General features: G+C 42.7%; 1 protein-coding gene across 4 annotated transcripts in view; it reads right to left on the bottom strand.

The window, feature by feature from the left end:
- LDB3 (LIM domain binding 3) overlaps positions 1-18,067 on the bottom strand; it is a 201,262-nt gene that overhangs the window by 22,591 nt on the left and 160,604 nt on the right. For all 4 annotated transcript variants that reach the window (XM_056530802.1, XM_056530803.1, XM_056530804.1 and 1 more), the window contains 3 exons: positions 8,129-8,447; positions 7,403-7,583; positions 1,636-1,756 (listed from right to left, as the gene is read on the bottom strand). In XM_056530802.1, the coding sequence (XP_056386777.1) occupies positions 1,636-1,756; positions 7,403-7,583; positions 8,129-8,447 (621 nt within the window). The remainder of the gene's footprint in view (positions 1-1,635; positions 1,757-7,402; positions 7,584-8,128; positions 8,448-18,067) is intronic.

The raw sequence follows: 18,067 nt of genomic DNA, 5'->3' as shown, positions 1-18,067 counted from the left end.
GGCCGGCCGCATCTATATATTATACAGGAGAATCGCAATGGGCGATCTGTCTATTAGTACAGGTAGTACTACTCCCATCATGGAACAGTGTGTTCCATGCTGGGAGTAGTAGTACTAACTAAAAAAATGTAAAAAATAAAGCAAAAAAGTGAAAAACACACACAATACATTTTTATAATTGTGGGCTACATTTTTATTTCCCTGCACACATAAATTGATCCCTGTTTAAAAAGTAATTGCATTTTTTTAATATGAATTTCATTAGATACAATTTTTTCATTCACTACTGTATATGTTTTAAAAAAAATGGTATGCTACGAAATTTTATTAATAACAGGTATCTCCATCACTTTTTTGGATCGCTAAAGTCCAAAAAAGATTAAAAACCATCTGCAAAAACGCCAAAATTAAAATCCACATATCGTTTTTCTTGCTGTTTTCTCACTCCCATAGATTTCTTTTGGAGCAAAACACAACGATTTTGTGAAAAAATGCCGGTTTGAGCGACATACAGCGTTTTTTTCAAAACGCCATGGAGCTGAAAAAAAACGCAAAAAAAGTGAAAAACACCAAAAGGATAAAAAAATGCCAAAGTGAAAAAACGGCAAGTGGAATTCGAAATTTGCGATTTCTCATTGATTTACAGCTAACATCTGGCCACAGCGTTTTTTGGCCATAAAAACGCCATGCGGCAGAATTGGCATTTTTCTTGGCGTTATGCCGGAAAAAAAAACAAGTGGAGACTTAGCCTAAGACGTAGATGAGGAATAAGAAAGGATTTTTCGAAATTCAACCCTTAAGGGGGTGAAAAAAGGGTTGAAAGTTTGTATGGAAGTCCATCATTTGTGAAGCTAGAAGCATGAAACTTTGTTTTTAGGCTAACAATTAGAGATAAAGAAACACGTGTTTTGACGTTTTCTAAAATTCCACCCCTGAAGTGGTGAAATGGGGGTTCAAGGTTTGTATGAATTAACCCCTTGCCGCAGAATGCCGGGTATATCCGGCGCTGCGGCTTGGGAGGGTTATGAAGCAAGCTCAGGAGCTGAGCTCGCATCATACCCGCACAGTCCTGGCTGCTATCAGCAGCCATGACCCGTGCTTAATGCCGGACATTGCCGTTCTGGCAGATGTCCGGCATTAACTCTTTAGATGCGCCGATCAAAGTTGAAAGAATTCGGGTTGTTTGGATGCCCGCAGACTTTACCCAGAGCGGCCTTATTACTATAGGATCGTAAAACGTAGATCTATGTTACCCCAAATTTAACGCGAGCGAAACCAAGGGCAAAAGCTAGTAACTTATATTTATGGCTCTGCTTAATACCGTGGATAAATGGAACACATTTCTAGTAACCCATTATTTGGAAGTAGATGATTTGTTGTACTGTGTAGCTTTAAATCTTACCTACATTTTTTCTGGCCAATCAACACAACTGTAAAACCGAGAAAGTGCAGGAAATAGAACAGATTATACATCATCTCCTAATTGGTAATAATAAATTGTGCCTATTAATATATTTGAAAGCATGCAATAGAATTGATACGAGTAGTATACAATGCCTGTTTATTTCCCTGAAGTTAGGGCTGTAAAACTATGGAAATTATTCTATAGAATGAGTTGTGTTTTGCAAAAGTTACCTTTCTCACAGTATGGCTCTCCATCCTCCATATGGAAGAGGCTATTACCAAATGGCTTTCTGCAAGCGGCACAGACAAAGCAGGTGGTGTGCCATGTTTGCCTCAGGGCATGCATCACTTCCTGGAAATACAAAAAATAAAATAAATAAGAATTATAAATTATATATGAAATTTTTGTTTATCCTTACAAAATTACTGCATTTACAGTTGACACCCATTTGCTGAGACAGAGGCCACATGCATTGACTTCACTGGAGAGGTGATCCTTCTGCATCAATCACTTTATTTAAATGTTTTGGAGTGATAAAAAGAACAGACAAAAACCTCTATACCCACCTTTCTCCTTTCTGCTCTCACAGAGCCCTTACCTATGGCAAAGCACTTCCTGAGGTCATTGTTGGCAGGACGAATTGCCCACTGAAACTGGACCCCACCGCAGACATTGATTGGCTGAGCATGCCATTCCTCATACTGACCCTGACCCCACGAAGTGCTGTGCAGAAGGACAGAGCTCCATGAGAACAGTGACATACCCCCTTATTGGAGAGAATTAAACATAAGCCTTCATATTGAAGACTGTAAAGGGGTGAACTGTATATTCTCCCTTGCAAGAACTGAAATGCTTTAATGTATGCATTGTATGTATGCTAACCATGCTTTGCTGCAGAACTACTTTATGTCATGCTGGAATATATGATGGGGCCAGCATGTTGGATTGCTGCAACTAACATCATCTAGTTTGGCAGTCATGGGGGAGGTGCAAGTACTGACATAGACTTGGCAGAGCCAAGTGCTGGAGGAAAAATGCAGCTTGTCCATTATAAAGATTCATGTTGGCTGTTATTCTGTAACTTAAATGTCTGGCTGTATAGGGAGGTGGTTTGCAGTGTTCTATCAAGTTAACTTGATTTGTTTGACTAACATTGGTATTCAATTGCCTTTTACAGATTTTTAGATATTCTAAGCAGGCCCTGATAATGAGCACTGATCTCTGTTATTGGCGCTCAAATACTGAACCTTCCCATGGCTCAATTAGTCCTACGGTCAGGCAATTCAGATTTATTATTGTTTATCCAGGGCGATATACAGCCAATAACAATTCTACTGGCCACACAAAAAATGTGATCAGCCTCTAGTGGGTGTTTTCTTGATCACTACATGTGCTGATTATCAGAATTTAGTTTTCTACATGCTGAGTACCTGGCATTGCCCGGTTATTCCTTCCTAATCCTTGTTGGGGAGGAAAAGCAACAAAGGAGGAAGCTTTTGACCTCATAAGCCGTAAATAGAAGGGGACGTGGGTTGGTGGGAATGGGCATGATTTGCAAGCCAAACCAATATACAGAAAGGGTAGAAAATAAAAGGGGTGTGGCTGAAATAGGGACATGTCTTTGCGAGATGTTGCATGGTATGCGTGGAGGATGCGGCTGGCCAGCCGGACTGATCCATTCACCAGGAGATGCAGAGCGGAGCTTGTGGAGTAAGTTACCGTAAGTCCCATACACTTGCATGGGACTTGAAACAAAAACCCCATCCTTCACCTAACAGGGTAGGTTAGGATTAATTTATCATATATTTTTATTTGACATATAAGTAACATGTGACCAAGTATTATTGAAATATATCCAGCTGTTTGGAAGTTATACAGAAACATATATTTCCCATAGACATGTATGGGACTTTAAACAAAAACCCCGACCCTCATAAATGGGGGTGGGTAAGGGTTAATTTACCTATCCTATGTTTGTAGTTGACATATTAGTAACATGTGTACAAAGTTTCATGTTAAAGGGGTATTCCATGAAAAAAAAATGTTTTCTTATCAACTTGCTCCAGAAATATTTGAGGCTGGAAGAAGTGCACCAGCATGAAATCTACTGGTTTGTAGCCTCTGAGCTTCCCGCACCATTCCGGCTTACCATGTTGGCCCCACGATGCTGATTGCGATGAGTTGCTGGACTATGCTTTCTTCTTTTACATAGATTTGTAAGTTACTTCTATAAAAAAAGTCTTAATCTTTCCAGTACTTATCAGCTGCTGAAGTTGATTTGTTCTTTTCTTTCTGACAACAGCGATCTCTGCTGAAACCTCCGTCTGTCTCAGGAACTGTCCATAGTAGCAGCAAATCCCCATAGAAAACATCTCCTGCACTGGACAGTTCCTGAGACTAACAGAGGTGTCAGCAGAGAGCACTGTTGTCAGACAGAAAACAACTCAACTTCAGCAGATAAGTATTGGAAGGATTCAGATTTTTTAATAGAAGTAATTTACACATCGGTTTAACTTTCTGGAGCCAGTTGATATGAAAAAAAAAAGTTAATTATGCCGTTTGGAAGTGATGCTGGAACATACACACATACATACACACATATTGAGTTATATATATAGATAGATAGATAGATTAACTATTTTAAAGTTGTGTTCAAATTGACATAATAGGGTTGCATTTTGGTATCCCAATTACAGCTCCAATGCTCAGACCTCAGACTGTAGGATCCTATGGTGAGTCAGATTTAATAGAAGTCTGAAAAGTCTGGACATTACAGCCATAATATAGATGATACAATGTATATGATGGCCATATGATGAGGCTTAAGTTATTATAAATATTCTAACCCTTTTCCACAGAGGTCACCTAAAATCACTGCATTATATTATATTATAGAAATATGCAGGAGGTAGCTAAATCTGACTTGTGATCTAATCTGTAAACCATGTGTCTGACACCAGATGCCTAGAAATACAGGAATGGTAGCTCATGTCTGTTTGCCAAGGATGATTACTGCTATTTACTCCTCACTTGAGATCATGTCTAATGTTACACATGGAAAGAAATCCATAAGAGAGTCATTTCCAAGAGTCAGTTCCTAAATATTCCAGCCTCCTCTTCAAAGAGAGCACTGACTAGAGCAAGATAAGGTCATGGTGGGTTTGTTTCTGTTGATCTGCCAGGTTTCTCCTAATCTTGCTAATATGGTACGTTGTGACTTTGTAATGCACTGTTGGGTCTAGTCACAGTTTAGGAGTGTTATCTGGACAGTCTGTCTGAAGTTTATGACCTAACACATGGCACCGAGCATTCTTTTACAGTAAGCTGAAGGAGTATCTGGATTTCAGTGATGTCTCAAAGTAAAAAAAAAAAAAAAGACCAGTTTAATAATCTATGGTAGCATTGAGCAGATTATACTTCAAAGCTTGTCTGCTGTACAACTACCAATAACTATCTGACAACAACCCTGTTTTTGTCTCCTCACTGACCTCACAGACTGTATTACAAAGCCTCAATTAGAATATAACCAAAGCCTGGGATATCCATGTATACATTCTACTTTGTGGATATTTTATGACCATTGATATCTAAGTCCTTCCACTAAGTGAAAGTTAACCAGTTAATACAACCTTTTTACAACTAGTCTCCAACTGGTGTCCAGCTGGCAGGACATACTAGAAGTTGAACATGTGAAATAGGTAGGGAGCCACAGGCTGAAGACAGGTGAGGACTTCCAAGGGGCGGTGGGGGGTATCGGCGCTGGCCAAGATCGGACACGTCCGGTGAGTAAAATATTTTTTATTCAAATGCAACGCGTTTCACCGCACTTAGGCATGACAAACAGGATAAGGAGGGGTTTGTACATTGTTGTGTGTGAGTTCACACAAGCACCTTCGGTAAGGGTTTTTTACCCCTTTAATTGGACCCTGGAGTAGAGGTTTTACACTATGGAGCGCTCTTCTTTCTTGTTATAGTTTTTTTTACAGGCTGAAGACGACTGGCCTACAAGATTCTATTATAATTTGGCTAATGCCAATTTGTATCACCCCAATTAGAATGTTTGCTCTTTTTATGATGTTGTCCTCTATTTTAACCATTTTTGCCTTACAATATCTAATACACCTTCCAACCTTTTGGAACTATTTACCACATATATCTCTTCTTTCCTCCACACTTTTAAAAGTAAGCTAACACCTCACATGAACCTTTATGGTCTACACCTTAATTATTGCAGCCCCCATTCTCCTATCTATTATTTTCTAGCTTGTAAGCTTACATGGGTAGGCATAACGCTGTTAGCATTTACTGTCACTTTAATCATACAAAAATGTTATGGTTACAGTCTTTGGAAGAGGTATACCGTTTGGCGGTTTGTGTCTCACTATGTGGGCGTAATCTCCTAAACAGCAGAATACTTTACATGGTCTTTGTTAAGGTCTGATGATTTTGCCTGTTCCTTGCCGTTTTGCACCAGCCACTTGTATATAATTCAATGGCACGGCATCTGTGACAGTTATGTTACTTCCTGTTTCCAAAATTACTTTGATAAGCCCAGTTGCATGCCTGGTTCCTGCATGCCAGTAGCATTTGTGGATATACAGAAAGTGGTCCCTTTAATACAGTCCAAATCTACTCTGACTGGGATTGTATCGCCATAGAAGCACCTCTTTATTTTATGTAACAGCACACTAAGGCTATCTAGTAGAAAAACAAAACCCTGTAACATATACCAGTTATTAGATATGCATAAAAAAATACCCAAACACTATACAGTAATCCGACTATGAAATAACAAAAACAAAATTCTATGTGATGCTTTTTGGCCAATAGATATGTGCCCAAAATAACACGTCAGAGAAAGAGTCACATTACCCTGGTGTATTGGTTCTTATTGGTTGGGGATTCTCAAAAATGTCCAGATACGTTTTGGAGGCGTGGGACCCCTAGGCTGACCCTTACACCTGTTTCTAAAAAATCTCTCATGCCTACCAATGGAGGTGCCATCCTGATAACCGTCAACTGCCCATCTGGAGTACTTCTGTTTACTCTATGCACCACATTATATCTAAACCTCTGATCAGATATAGAGATGTATCAAAATTCAATGAAACTATTTCTACCTAAATGTGTTTCACCTTTAGATTTAAATAGCAATGTTTTCTCATGAGGCTAAAAACATTTGGATGTGCAGAACATTCATGTACATAGGGAAGTCAAAAGGGTAGCTGTGACTTTTAGGCCATAACAAGTTAATGAAAGGACTGGTTGCTTACGGCCTGGTCAGTGGCCATTAGAGACTCATACTGAAATAGAAAATATGTACTGTAGAAGGAGGAGAAGTGATTGTGCCTACAAAAGGGAGCTAAAAAGAATGATTATACAAATGTATGATATCCATTAGGTCTAGAACAACTGATGTTCCGACCTAAAAAAAACTGAATAAGATTCCATAGATGTAATTTATATTCTACCATAATAGCATCTACTTTCATAAATAGATGGTAGGAAATATAGATTATATCTGTTGTACCATATTACATTTTTTTAGGTCAGAACATGGACACCACTTGTTCTGGACCTAATGGATATCATTCATTTTTATAATTATTCTTTTTAGCAGTCTTTTGTAGACACTATCCCTTTTCCTCCTTCTACAGTACATATTTTCTATTTCAGTCTGATTCTCTAATGGCCACTGAACAGGCTGTAAGCAACCAGCCCTTTCATTAACTTGTTGTGGCCTAAAGGTGACTATACACTCTCTCGTTCAACCAACAGCTACCCTTTTGACTTTCCCATGCACATGAATCTTCTGCACATCCAAATGTTCATGTGTTCTCTAAAGACAACTCGTGCGGTGGCTTATCTTTCTCTCAACAATATGGTTCAGGAGTTCAAATGCAACATGGCTGATTCTTCTCTCCACCCATAAAATCTGTCAGGAGGCCGCTATACACTCTAAGCAGTCGACTGAACCCGCCAAAGTCAGAGACTTACCCCCATAATTTTAGTGTTGCAGCGGGCACAGGTTGGAGCAAAGAACTGCTCATAGCATCGTTCACAGTAGACACTTTTTTGCTCCTCAACAAAGCTCACATCAGCTAAGGAAGTCTTGCAGTAGGCACAGTTAAACTCCTCTGGATGCCATGATCGACCCATGGCCACCAAAAAGGGACCCCTGTATAGTAAATAAATGAAAATTATTTAGTAATGTACTAATTTAAATATGTAATACACTGAAAAATTTAAGAAGATGATAGATTTCCTGGAAGGAAAGTTCTGCAACAATTTTTGTCTACACACAAGTAAAAAATAGTGGTGATTCACTGACCAGATGAAAGTGACCACAGGTAGTAATAAGTGACCTGATAATCAATTAAATAACTTAGTAATAATAATAAGTAATGAATAGAAAGTAAATAAACATCCAGATAAAGAGTGCCTAGCCCAAATACACAACTCAACTCAAGTACTAATAAGCAAGTGCTTCAAAAATACAAACTCAATACCAATGTATAGTAAAATCAATCACCTGGAAGGAAGAACAAGAAAAAGCAGTATCCTAAATATATAACCTAATGGTGTAAAGTAGTAAGGTGAACCACCACCACCCAACATTTCACTCTCACTGGCTTCATCCTGGGCATTTCTCTAATCAGCCTCTGTCTTGGTCTAAACTTACCCATATTCTATGTTGCTTTCTGAAATAGTTGACATGCTTACCTAATGATGCTGTTGCAATGTCCACAAAGAGGGGTCCTGCTGCTTGCTGGAAATCTTTCAGCACGCTGAATCAGCCCCCTTGGTGCTTGTGCTGGTGGATGGCTAGGGGGCTGAGGAGTATAGCTTGGAGTGGGGATTGGAGCAGGTGGAGGAGGTGCTGCTTTTGGCAGGATCTGTTTTGTAACTGTGGTTGTAGATTTTCCTGGTGCAAATTTTTGAGAAAAGGTTTCATCGGTTACCCATGGAGGGCGGTTGGCAGGCTCTTGCTGTGGTGCTGAGTAAGCAGTGGTGGGTGGTGGAGCATAGCATGGAGAGGGACCTAAAACATGTAATTAAAATAGTGAGTAGCTGTAGGAGAAAATGGCACCATGTGAGTGCAGCATATACTGTAGCATACTGTATCACATGATCTTATAGTTTACTATGTGACCCCATATCAAAACAGAACATTTAACCTTTTGTTGGTTGTCATCTCACATCCTACAAAATCTTTCTCATTTAAAGCCTTATTATTTTAACAAGTTCAGCTCCTGTAAGCAGTGTATGGTGATCTGCCCATCTCTTTATGTAAATACTTGAGCCAAATTATTGATCATGGGGCTATGAGCAACAGGAGAAGTTATTCAATAACAATGACTGGACGGACTTAAAACCATTCTTTTTGCCTTGGAAGTATCTTTACTAGGTAGCAGTATCTCCACCAAGCAAAATGTAGTGGACATGGAGACTGACCATGACAAAAATATATATATTTTTACAAATTAGGCTATACAATTTAGAAGCTACATATGCACATGGTGCAGTTTTATCAGTTGTGGTAAGAGCACGTTACATTCACATATATTAGGATATAAGGTTACCAAGATAGCTTTTCTACTAGAATTTGTTTTTTAGTCTTTTAAATGTAGTCAGCACCTACACAATTCTTTCCATAGCACCTCTCTCACACCTCTAGTTGTATTAGATGAATCATTTCATCACAAGTGGAATAATATGCATTTAACATTATAGTCATACTCTTTAGATGAAGGTCTCAGCATGTTGTAGCATATCTCTTAACACCTTAAGCCAAAAGCAGGAATAGGCTACACACATACAATATGGAGACTATTCATATGTCTAGACATGTTTTCTGCACAATTCCTCTAGGTATAGGTGTGAGTTTGTTGTAAGGTAGAGTTATTTCATGCTCATGAGACAATTACTGGAGATTTTTTTTAATTAGAAAATGCATATCAGAAGTGACAAATGACTGTAACTTATTTATGTTATTATATTTTAAATATGATTCAGTAAATTAACCCCTTACTGCACATATGAGTTAATGGGAAACACTTCCTGCAATCGGCCATACATGTTTGGTGCTTTAATGGCATCAGGCAAGGAGTTGAGTCTGTGGAATGGGGTGTTATCTTTATTTAGTACCTGACACTCTATTGTAATAGCCATGGCACATAAACCCATATTTATGGGTGGAGAACAAATATATAATTTGCAATCATTGTGCTTATAATAAATCATATGCTGATGTACCACTGCCACTAGAATGTCACCATACACCCTGCATGTTTGATCCCACATGTCCCTTGGGAAAAAGTGATTAAAAATTCATGGTCGAATGTTGGTAAAACAGCGACCAAAAGTATGTGATGTCAAAGAGATCATGTAATCAGGCAATACCCAATACTTTCCAACATGTTTCGGTAGAACTATGTCTACCGTCATCAGTGATTTATAATTCTGTTTGTTAATGTACTTCAGTTTTTCCTCTATTAGGTAGAACTGTTTTGGGTGTGAGTTTCTGCACAGGCTTTGCTTACTAGAGCACTGGTCTTCATGTGGAAATACCAATGGGGGTCACCATATCAGCTGATTATATATAATGTATTTTCCTCTACTGGGCAGCACTATTTTTGGTGTGATTTTCTGCACATACTTTAGTTGTTAGAGCATATTGGCTGAGCCTATGTTACGCCTAGCGCTCCGGGTCCCCGCTCCTCCCCGGAGTGCTCACGGCGTCTCTCTCCCTGCAGCGCCCCGGTCAGTCCCACTGACCGGGAGCGCTGCACTGACATGGCCGTCGGGGATGCGATTCGCACAGCGGGACGCGCCCGCTCGCGAATCGCATCCCAAGTCACTTACCCGTCCTGGGCCCCTCCTGTCATGTGCTGGCGCGTGCGGCTCCGCTCTCTAGGGCGCGCGCGCGCCAGCTCTCTGAGACTTAAAGGGCCAGTGCACCAATGATTGGTGCCTGGCCCAATTAGCTTAATTGGCTTCCACCTGCTCCCTGGCTATATCTGATCACTTCCCCTGCACTCCCTTGCCGGATCTTGTTGCCTTGTGCAAGTGAAAGCGTTTAGTGTTGTCCAAAGCCTGTGTTACCTGAACTCCTGCTGTCCATCTTGACTACGAACCTTGCCGCCTGCCCCGACCTTCTGCTACGTCTTACCTTGCCTCTGCCTAGTCCTTCTGTCCCACGCCTTCTCAGCAGTCAGCGAGGTTGAGCCGTTGCTAGTGGATACGACCTGGTTGCTACTGCCGCAGCAAGACCATCCCGCTTTGCGGCGGGCTCTGGTGAACACCAGTAGCCTCTTAGAACCGGTCCACCAGCACGGTCCACGCCAATCCCTCGCTGACACAGAGGATCCACTACCTGTAAGCCGAATCGTGACAGTAGATCCGGCCATGGATCCCGCTGAGGTGCCGCTGCCAAGTCTCGCTGACCTTACCACGGTGGTCGCTCAGCAATCGCAGCAAATTGCCCAACAAGGACAGCAGCTGTCACAGTTGACCGCCACGTTACAGCAACTTCTGCCTCTGCTACAGCAGCAACCATCTCCTCCGCCAGCTCCTGCACCTCCTCCGCAGCGAGTGGCCGCTCCTAGCCTCCGCTCGTCCCTGCCGGACAAATTTGATGGGGACTCTAGACTCTGCCGTGGATTTTTGTCTCAATGTTCCCTACATATGGAGATGTTGTCGGACTTGTTTCCTACAGAACGGTCTAAGGTGGCGTTCGTAGTGAGCCTTCTTTCAGGAAAGGCCTTGTCTTGGGCCACACCGCTCTGGGACCGCAATGATCCTGCCACAGCCACAGTCCAGTCCTTCTTCGCTGAAGTCCGGAGTGTCTTCGAGGAACCAGCCCGAGCTTCTTCTGCCGAGACTGCCCTGCTGAACCTGGTCCAGGGTAATTCTTCAGTGGGCGAGTACGCCATCCAATTTCATACTCTTGCTTCTGAATTATCATGGAATAATGAGGCTCTCTGCGCGACCTTTAAAAAAGGCCTATCCAGTAGCATCAAGGATGTGCTGGCCGCACGAGAGATTCCTGCCAACCTGCAAGAACTTATCCATTTGGCCACCCGCATTGACATGCGTTTTTCTGAGAGACATCAGGAGCTCCGCCAGGAAAAAGACTTAGACCTCTGGGCACCTCTCCCACAGCATCCTTTGCAGTCTACGCCTGGGCCTCCCGCCGAGGAGGCCATGCAAGTGGATCGGTCTCGCCTGACCCAGGAAGAGAGGAATCGCCGTAGGGAAGAAAATCTTTGTCTGTACTGTGCCAGTACCGAGCATTTCTTGGTGGATTGCCCTATTCGTCCTCCACGTCTGGGAAACGCACGCACGCACCCAGCTCACGTGGGTGTGGCGTCTCTTGGTTCTAAGTCTGCTTCTCCACGTCTCACGGTGCCCGTGCGAATTTCTCCTTCAGCTAACTCCTCCCTCTCAGCCGTGGCCTGCTTGGACTCTGGTGCCTCTGGGAATTTTATTTTGGAGTCTTTGGTGAATAAATTCTGCATCCCGGTGACCCGTCTCGTCAAGCCGCTCTACATTTCCGCGGTCAACTGAGTCAGATTGGATTGCACCGTGCGTTACCGCACAAAACCCATCTTAATGTGCATTGGACCCCACCACGAAAGGATTGAGTTATTCGTCCTCCCCAACTGTACCTCTGAGGTCCTCCTCGGTCTGCCATGGCTCCGGCTTCATTCTCCCACCCTTGACTGGACCACCGGGGAGATCAAGAACTGGGACTCTGCTTGCCACAAGAGATGCCTCTCCCCCCCTCCCAGTCCCGTCAGGCAAGCCTCAGTGCCTCCTCATGGCCCCCGTCCTTGTGTCACCCTGCCCCGTGCCAAGCTTCACCCTCTGCCCTCCCTCCCCATTCCCACTCCTGCTGTACTGCCTGCCTTTGAGGAAACCCTCCATTCACTCCCGGTGTCCTCGTCCCAGGTAAAGCAGTTGTCGGACAAAAAAAGGGGGAGACCTAAGGGGGGGTACTGTTACGCCTAGCGCTCCGGGTCCCCGCTCCTCCCCGGAGCGCTCACGGCGTCTCTCTCCCTGCAGCGCCCCGGTCAGTCCCACTGACCGGGAGCGCTGCACTGACATGGCCGTCGGGGATGCGATTCGCACAGCGGGACGTGCCCGCTCGCGAATCGCATCCCAAGTCACTTACCCGTCCCGGGTCCCTCCTGTCATGTGCTGGGGCGCGCGGCTCCGCTCTCTAGGGCGCGCGCGCGCCAGCTCTCTGAGACTTAAAGGGCCAGTGCACCAATGATTGGTGCCTGGCCCAATTAGCTTAATTGGCTTCCACCTGCTCCCTGGCTATATCTGATCACTTCCCCTGCACTCCCTTGCCGGATCTTGTTGCCTTGTGCCAGTGAAAGCGTTTAGTGTTGTCCAAAGCCTGTGTTACCTGAACTCCTGCTATCCATCTTGACTACGAACCTTGCCGCCTGCCCCGACCTTCTGCTACGTCTTACCTTGCCTCTGCCTAGTCCTTCTGTCCCACGCCTTCTCAGCAGTCAGCGAGGTTGAGCCGTTGCTAGTGGATACGACCTGGTTGCTACTGCCGCAGCAAGACCATCCCGCTTTGCGGCGGGCTCTGGTGAACACCAGTAGCCTCTTAGAACCGGTCCACCAGCACGGTCCACGCCAATCCCTCGCTGACACAGAGGATCCACTACCTGTAAGCCGAATCGTGACAGCCTATTTTATTGTCCTTATATTTTTCAGCCTCCATCCCCCCATCCCCCCATTATGTCCATATGTGATAAAGAATAAATTGACTTTATTTAGCAACTTATTCAAAACTTACACTAGTAGGTTAACTTACACTAGTAGGTTTTATATAAAACAATAATAAATACATGTTTACGTGAACCCACATATTTAGGGGGAAGGCTTACAAGTGACTTGATAAAACAAATGTAATATGATACAATATATCAATAAAATGTATGATTAACCCTCCTTATCTATGGTTGTCTCCCTACTGCTTAGCAAAATTATTGCACAATATATTCTAAAAAATAGCATGTATTACATTGTTTGCAGTCCCTAAATGCCTTAGATGCTGCAGTCAACCCTGGCATGCAAGTGATTAGGCAGATGGAGGAGGCTTTTCTGTCAGCACATCTCCCCACTTTCCTTACAATGTGATTACTAGAATGAGCAGAGGGAGAAGTGTGACGCTGCTCTGTGTCTATGTGATGGAGATTGTCCCATAGACCTACATTACGTGACTGTCTCAGTCACGCGACACAGAGCCTGAAGAGATCAAGCTAGGTGAACACTTCTCTCAGTTTGGGGTCTAAACACTCAGACTCTGACTGATCAGAACTTTTGATATGTCTCTATAACATATGAATAGATTTTACCCATTTAAGTAAACCTATTAGACTTTATCAGAGGCCTCCTTCCCTACCAAAAAAAAGTCAAGTGGTAAAGTGGTACCAATGAAAAGTTAATCTCATACCGCAAAAAAATCAAGGCATCAAATAGTTATGGTGAAAAGAGAAAATACAAATTTGCAAACAAAAAGGTTTTATTGTGCAAATGTTTAAGAAACAAAATAACAGACTCACAGAATAAAGTTACATGTCATTTATATAGTGAATGCTATTTAAAAAACTAAATATTTCAACCCCCCCCCCCCCCAAAAAAAAATACAACTGTTAAAATTAAAACTCCAAAAATCTATAGCTCTCCAAAAATACAACTGTTAAAATTAAAACCCCCAAAAATCTATAGCTCTCAGAAGGTAGTGATGGAAAAACTATAAAAAAAATCACTGTCACAAAAGCCCAACTTGGCTGTTGTGGGAAAAGGTTAAAGAACAGAGGTGATCTTGCACTTAGGATCCCTTTTGGAGCTAAAAAAGTGTGCAACCTGACATTGTTCAGCAACTGAAAAAAGAGAACATGTTCCATTAATGTTTCACACTGGTTTGGTGATAGGCCAGTTTTCATAAATATTATATGACGTCCATATGCCCAGCAAGAACATTTGTTATTGGTTATGCAAATATACTAAAGTCAGCTGGTGGATGTTCAATTGAAAACGTACATTTTTACATTCCGCACTCTAAAAAACAAAATTATTATATCTGTTATTTCCTAAAATAAAAATAAAATAAAAAAATGTTATATACGTGTATATGTACCCCCACAGCTGCGGCACTGATGCTCTAGGTCCCCACTCATCACATCACCATACCTGGTTCATGTTATACCTAGACAACTCCTTTAAAAATATTTGGAACCAGGAGACCAGATAGTGGTCCAAAAGTTGACTTTTTAGTGGCCAATTAGAAATGTTAAAGAACTTTAAAGGGAGATTCCTACAGTAGTAAGTGATTATATTTTGCTAAGATAAGCTATTAGAATAGTGATAGCTGGGGATCAACCTGTATGGACCCGCACTAATTTGTTAGGCGCTGCTGTTTCAGCACAGATGTTCCCTTGCTTGTTGCAGTCATAGCTATCACTGTGCAGCTGTTGTGAACTACAACATCCCTGCCCCATTTATTCTGGTGATTGGCTGGGGTCCCAGAGTTCTTACCCCCAACAATTATGTTGTTAGTGTATGTCCTGCTAATATGCCATCCCATTAAAAAATGTGAATAATCCTTTAGTCTTGCATTGGTTATTAATTGACTGAATCCTGATTTTCATTAGAAAATTTGATTCATATTGTTATATAAAATAATAGTCTAAACTGACTAATAAAAATCAGATATGCTTTTTCAGAAAACAGCAGTGAGAAAATAAATGTCACTTCTGTATGCATCAGGTAACAGAGTAACACACAAAATGTAGTGCAGATCAATAACATGATAAAGCCCCCATTAGTCAGTTATTCAGTATCGTGTGTTGCAGAAATTGTTTTAGAAACGTAGCTGATATGCAGGAATATATCAGCAAGCAGCCATGTATGTAGAACAGGGATCACGCAATGCTGGTTACTTAACGTTGTGTCTGCTGACACGAAAACTTGCAAATTTATTACAGTTTAAAGGAGGGTAAAAAAATATATCTGTATAATATGTAATAAAAGTCTATGCCACCCAAATGATGGTTCTCCAGTGGTCCACGCTATTCTTTGGTTATTTTCCTGCAGTGATAATATGCAGTAGTCACAAGCCATACCTACTGGCATGATAATTGTGGCCACGGATTGGCTGCAGAGTTAGCCTGTCCATACAACACACCATTGTTGCTGGGATGTAGTCAAAGACTAGTTGGGCACCACAAGAGCCCTAGCGCTGGGGAAACAGGAGATTTAAGTGGGTATTCCAGTATGAGAAAATAACATTTAGATATGACTAACTCCCCAACATGTATAACTTACTAATATAGTGTTATCACTAATTGTGCTGGCTTCAGCATATTATTGCTTGAAATACTTCCGACAGAAAGTTGTGTAGATCTTTCTTTGTCAGTGTGGTGTTGCCTTAGCAGCTCCCCAGCTCCTGTCTCTTCCGAGACAATGCACCATCCTCTGCTGTCCCAGGAGGTGTAGCTGGAGCTCGTCTCTAAATGCAAGCCCTGCCCCTTAAGTGATATCACCAACTCTGACCAACCCTACAACACCATCTCCCTATCATATATAGTGTTGAGCGGCATAGGCCATATTCGAATTCGCGAATATTCGCGAATATATGGACGAATATTCGTCATATATTCGCGAATATTCGCATATTCGTTATATTCTCGTTTTATTTTAGCAAACGTTTGCGAAAATAAACGCATGCGAAAATTAGCAAATATGAAAATTCGCATATGCGAAAATTAGCATATGCTAATTTTCGCATACGCTAATTTTCGCATATGCGAATTTTCGCACGCCAGTCTCACACAGTAGTATTACAGCCTTCTTTACACCACACAAGCTGGAAGCAGAGAGGGGTGATCACTGTGATGTGTACTGTGAAAAAAAAAAAAAAAACGAATATTCGTAATTACGAATATATAGCGCTATATTCGCGAAATTCGCGAATTCGCGAATATGCGATATTCGCGAATAATATTCGAATTGCGAATATTCGCGAGCAACACTAATCATATACAGTATATCTTTATATACTGGGACATTTAGGTAGAATGAGTTATGTTTACAGCAATGTCACAGGCAGAGAAGCAGACAGGCAATAAATACAGCAGGCAATACAACCTTACTGGTTGTGCAATAGTCTGCTGTAAAAAGAAATGCTCTGAAACAGCTCTGGGCTGGGAACTGACTGTGGAGGGCTGTGATGAAGAGCTGGGGGAAAGCAAGGCATTCTGGGAAAAGTAGTACTGAGCAACTGCTCAACCAGGAACTACAACTAGGAAATACAGGTCTTAGACCCCCAAAACAAATAGATAGTGCAGACAGGTAAACAATGCTATATGTCTCTGCAGCATTTTTATTTTACATGACGTCAGAGTACCCCTTTTACATGTCCGTACTGTGTTTTTAGAACATCTACAATGTTAAGTGTTGTTACTCTACAACATCTAGCTGCTGGCCTATATCTACCTTTATTTCACAGTGCACCTGCGGTGAATATGGTCAGAATATAGCTTGAAATCATGGCCCCCCGATGCAAAGAGAATAATAAGTCATAAACTGAACTGTGATAGAAATAGCAGCATAACTACTTTACTTAAATGGGTTATGCAGGAAGCAGAAAACATTTTATTTTTCCTCACTCCCTGATGGCTTACTTTTGGCTTGGTCCCATCTCAGCAGTATAACTTTTTCTTCCTTCTGGAAGGGGGCAGGCTGAGATAGTAGAACTAGCACGACTTCATGATCTCTGAATGTGCACAAAACATCAAGTGGCCAATGCCCACCAGATATGAGCAGAGTTATACTACATTTTCTTATTTGAAGGGGTTTGTTACGCCGAGCGCTCCGGGTCCCTGCTCCTCCCCGGAGCGCTCGCGGCGTTCCTCTCTCTGCAGCGCCCCGGTCAGACCCGCTGACCGGGAGCGCTGCACTGACTCTGCCGGCGGGGATGCGATTCGCATAGCAGGACGCGCCCGCTCGCGAATCGCATCCCAAGTCACTCACCTGTCCCGGTCCCCGGCTGTCACGTCCTGGCGCGCGCGGCTCCACTCCTTAGGGCGCGCGCGCGCCAGCTCTCTAGGATTTAAAGGGCCAGTGCACCAATGATTGGTGCCTGGCCCAATCAGTCTAATTAGCTTCCACCTGCTCCCTGTCCATATAACCTCACTTCCCCTTCACTTCCTTGCCGGATCTTGTTGCCTTTGTGCCAGAGAAAGCGTTACTGTGTTTGCCTTACCAGTGTACCTGACCTCTTGCTGTTGCTATTGACTACGAACCTTGACGCCTGCCCCGACCTTCTGCTACGTCTGACCTTGCCTCTGCCTAGTCCTTCTGTCCCACGCCTTCTCAGCAGTCAGCAAGGTTGAGCCGTTGCCGGTGGATACGACCTGGTTGCTACCGCCGCAGCAAGACCATCCCGCTTTGCGGCGGGCTCTGGTGAATACCAGTAGCAACCCTAGAACCGGTCCACCGGCACGGTCCACGCCAATCCCTCGCTGACACAGAGGATCCACATCCAGCTAGCCGAATCATAACAGGGTTGTTCAGGGAAATATTACTGATGGCGTATCCACAGGATAGGACATTAATAGTTGACCGACAGAGTGG

This window comes from Hyla sarda, chromosome 7 (genome assembly GCF_029499605.1).
Source record: "Hyla sarda isolate aHylSar1 chromosome 7, aHylSar1.hap1, whole genome shotgun sequence".
Taxonomy (NCBI): Eukaryota; Metazoa; Chordata; class Amphibia; order Anura; family Hylidae; genus Hyla; species Hyla sarda.
The sequence above is the reverse complement of the archived record's forward strand: the minus strand, read 5'-3'. Positions and strand labels throughout refer to the sequence as shown.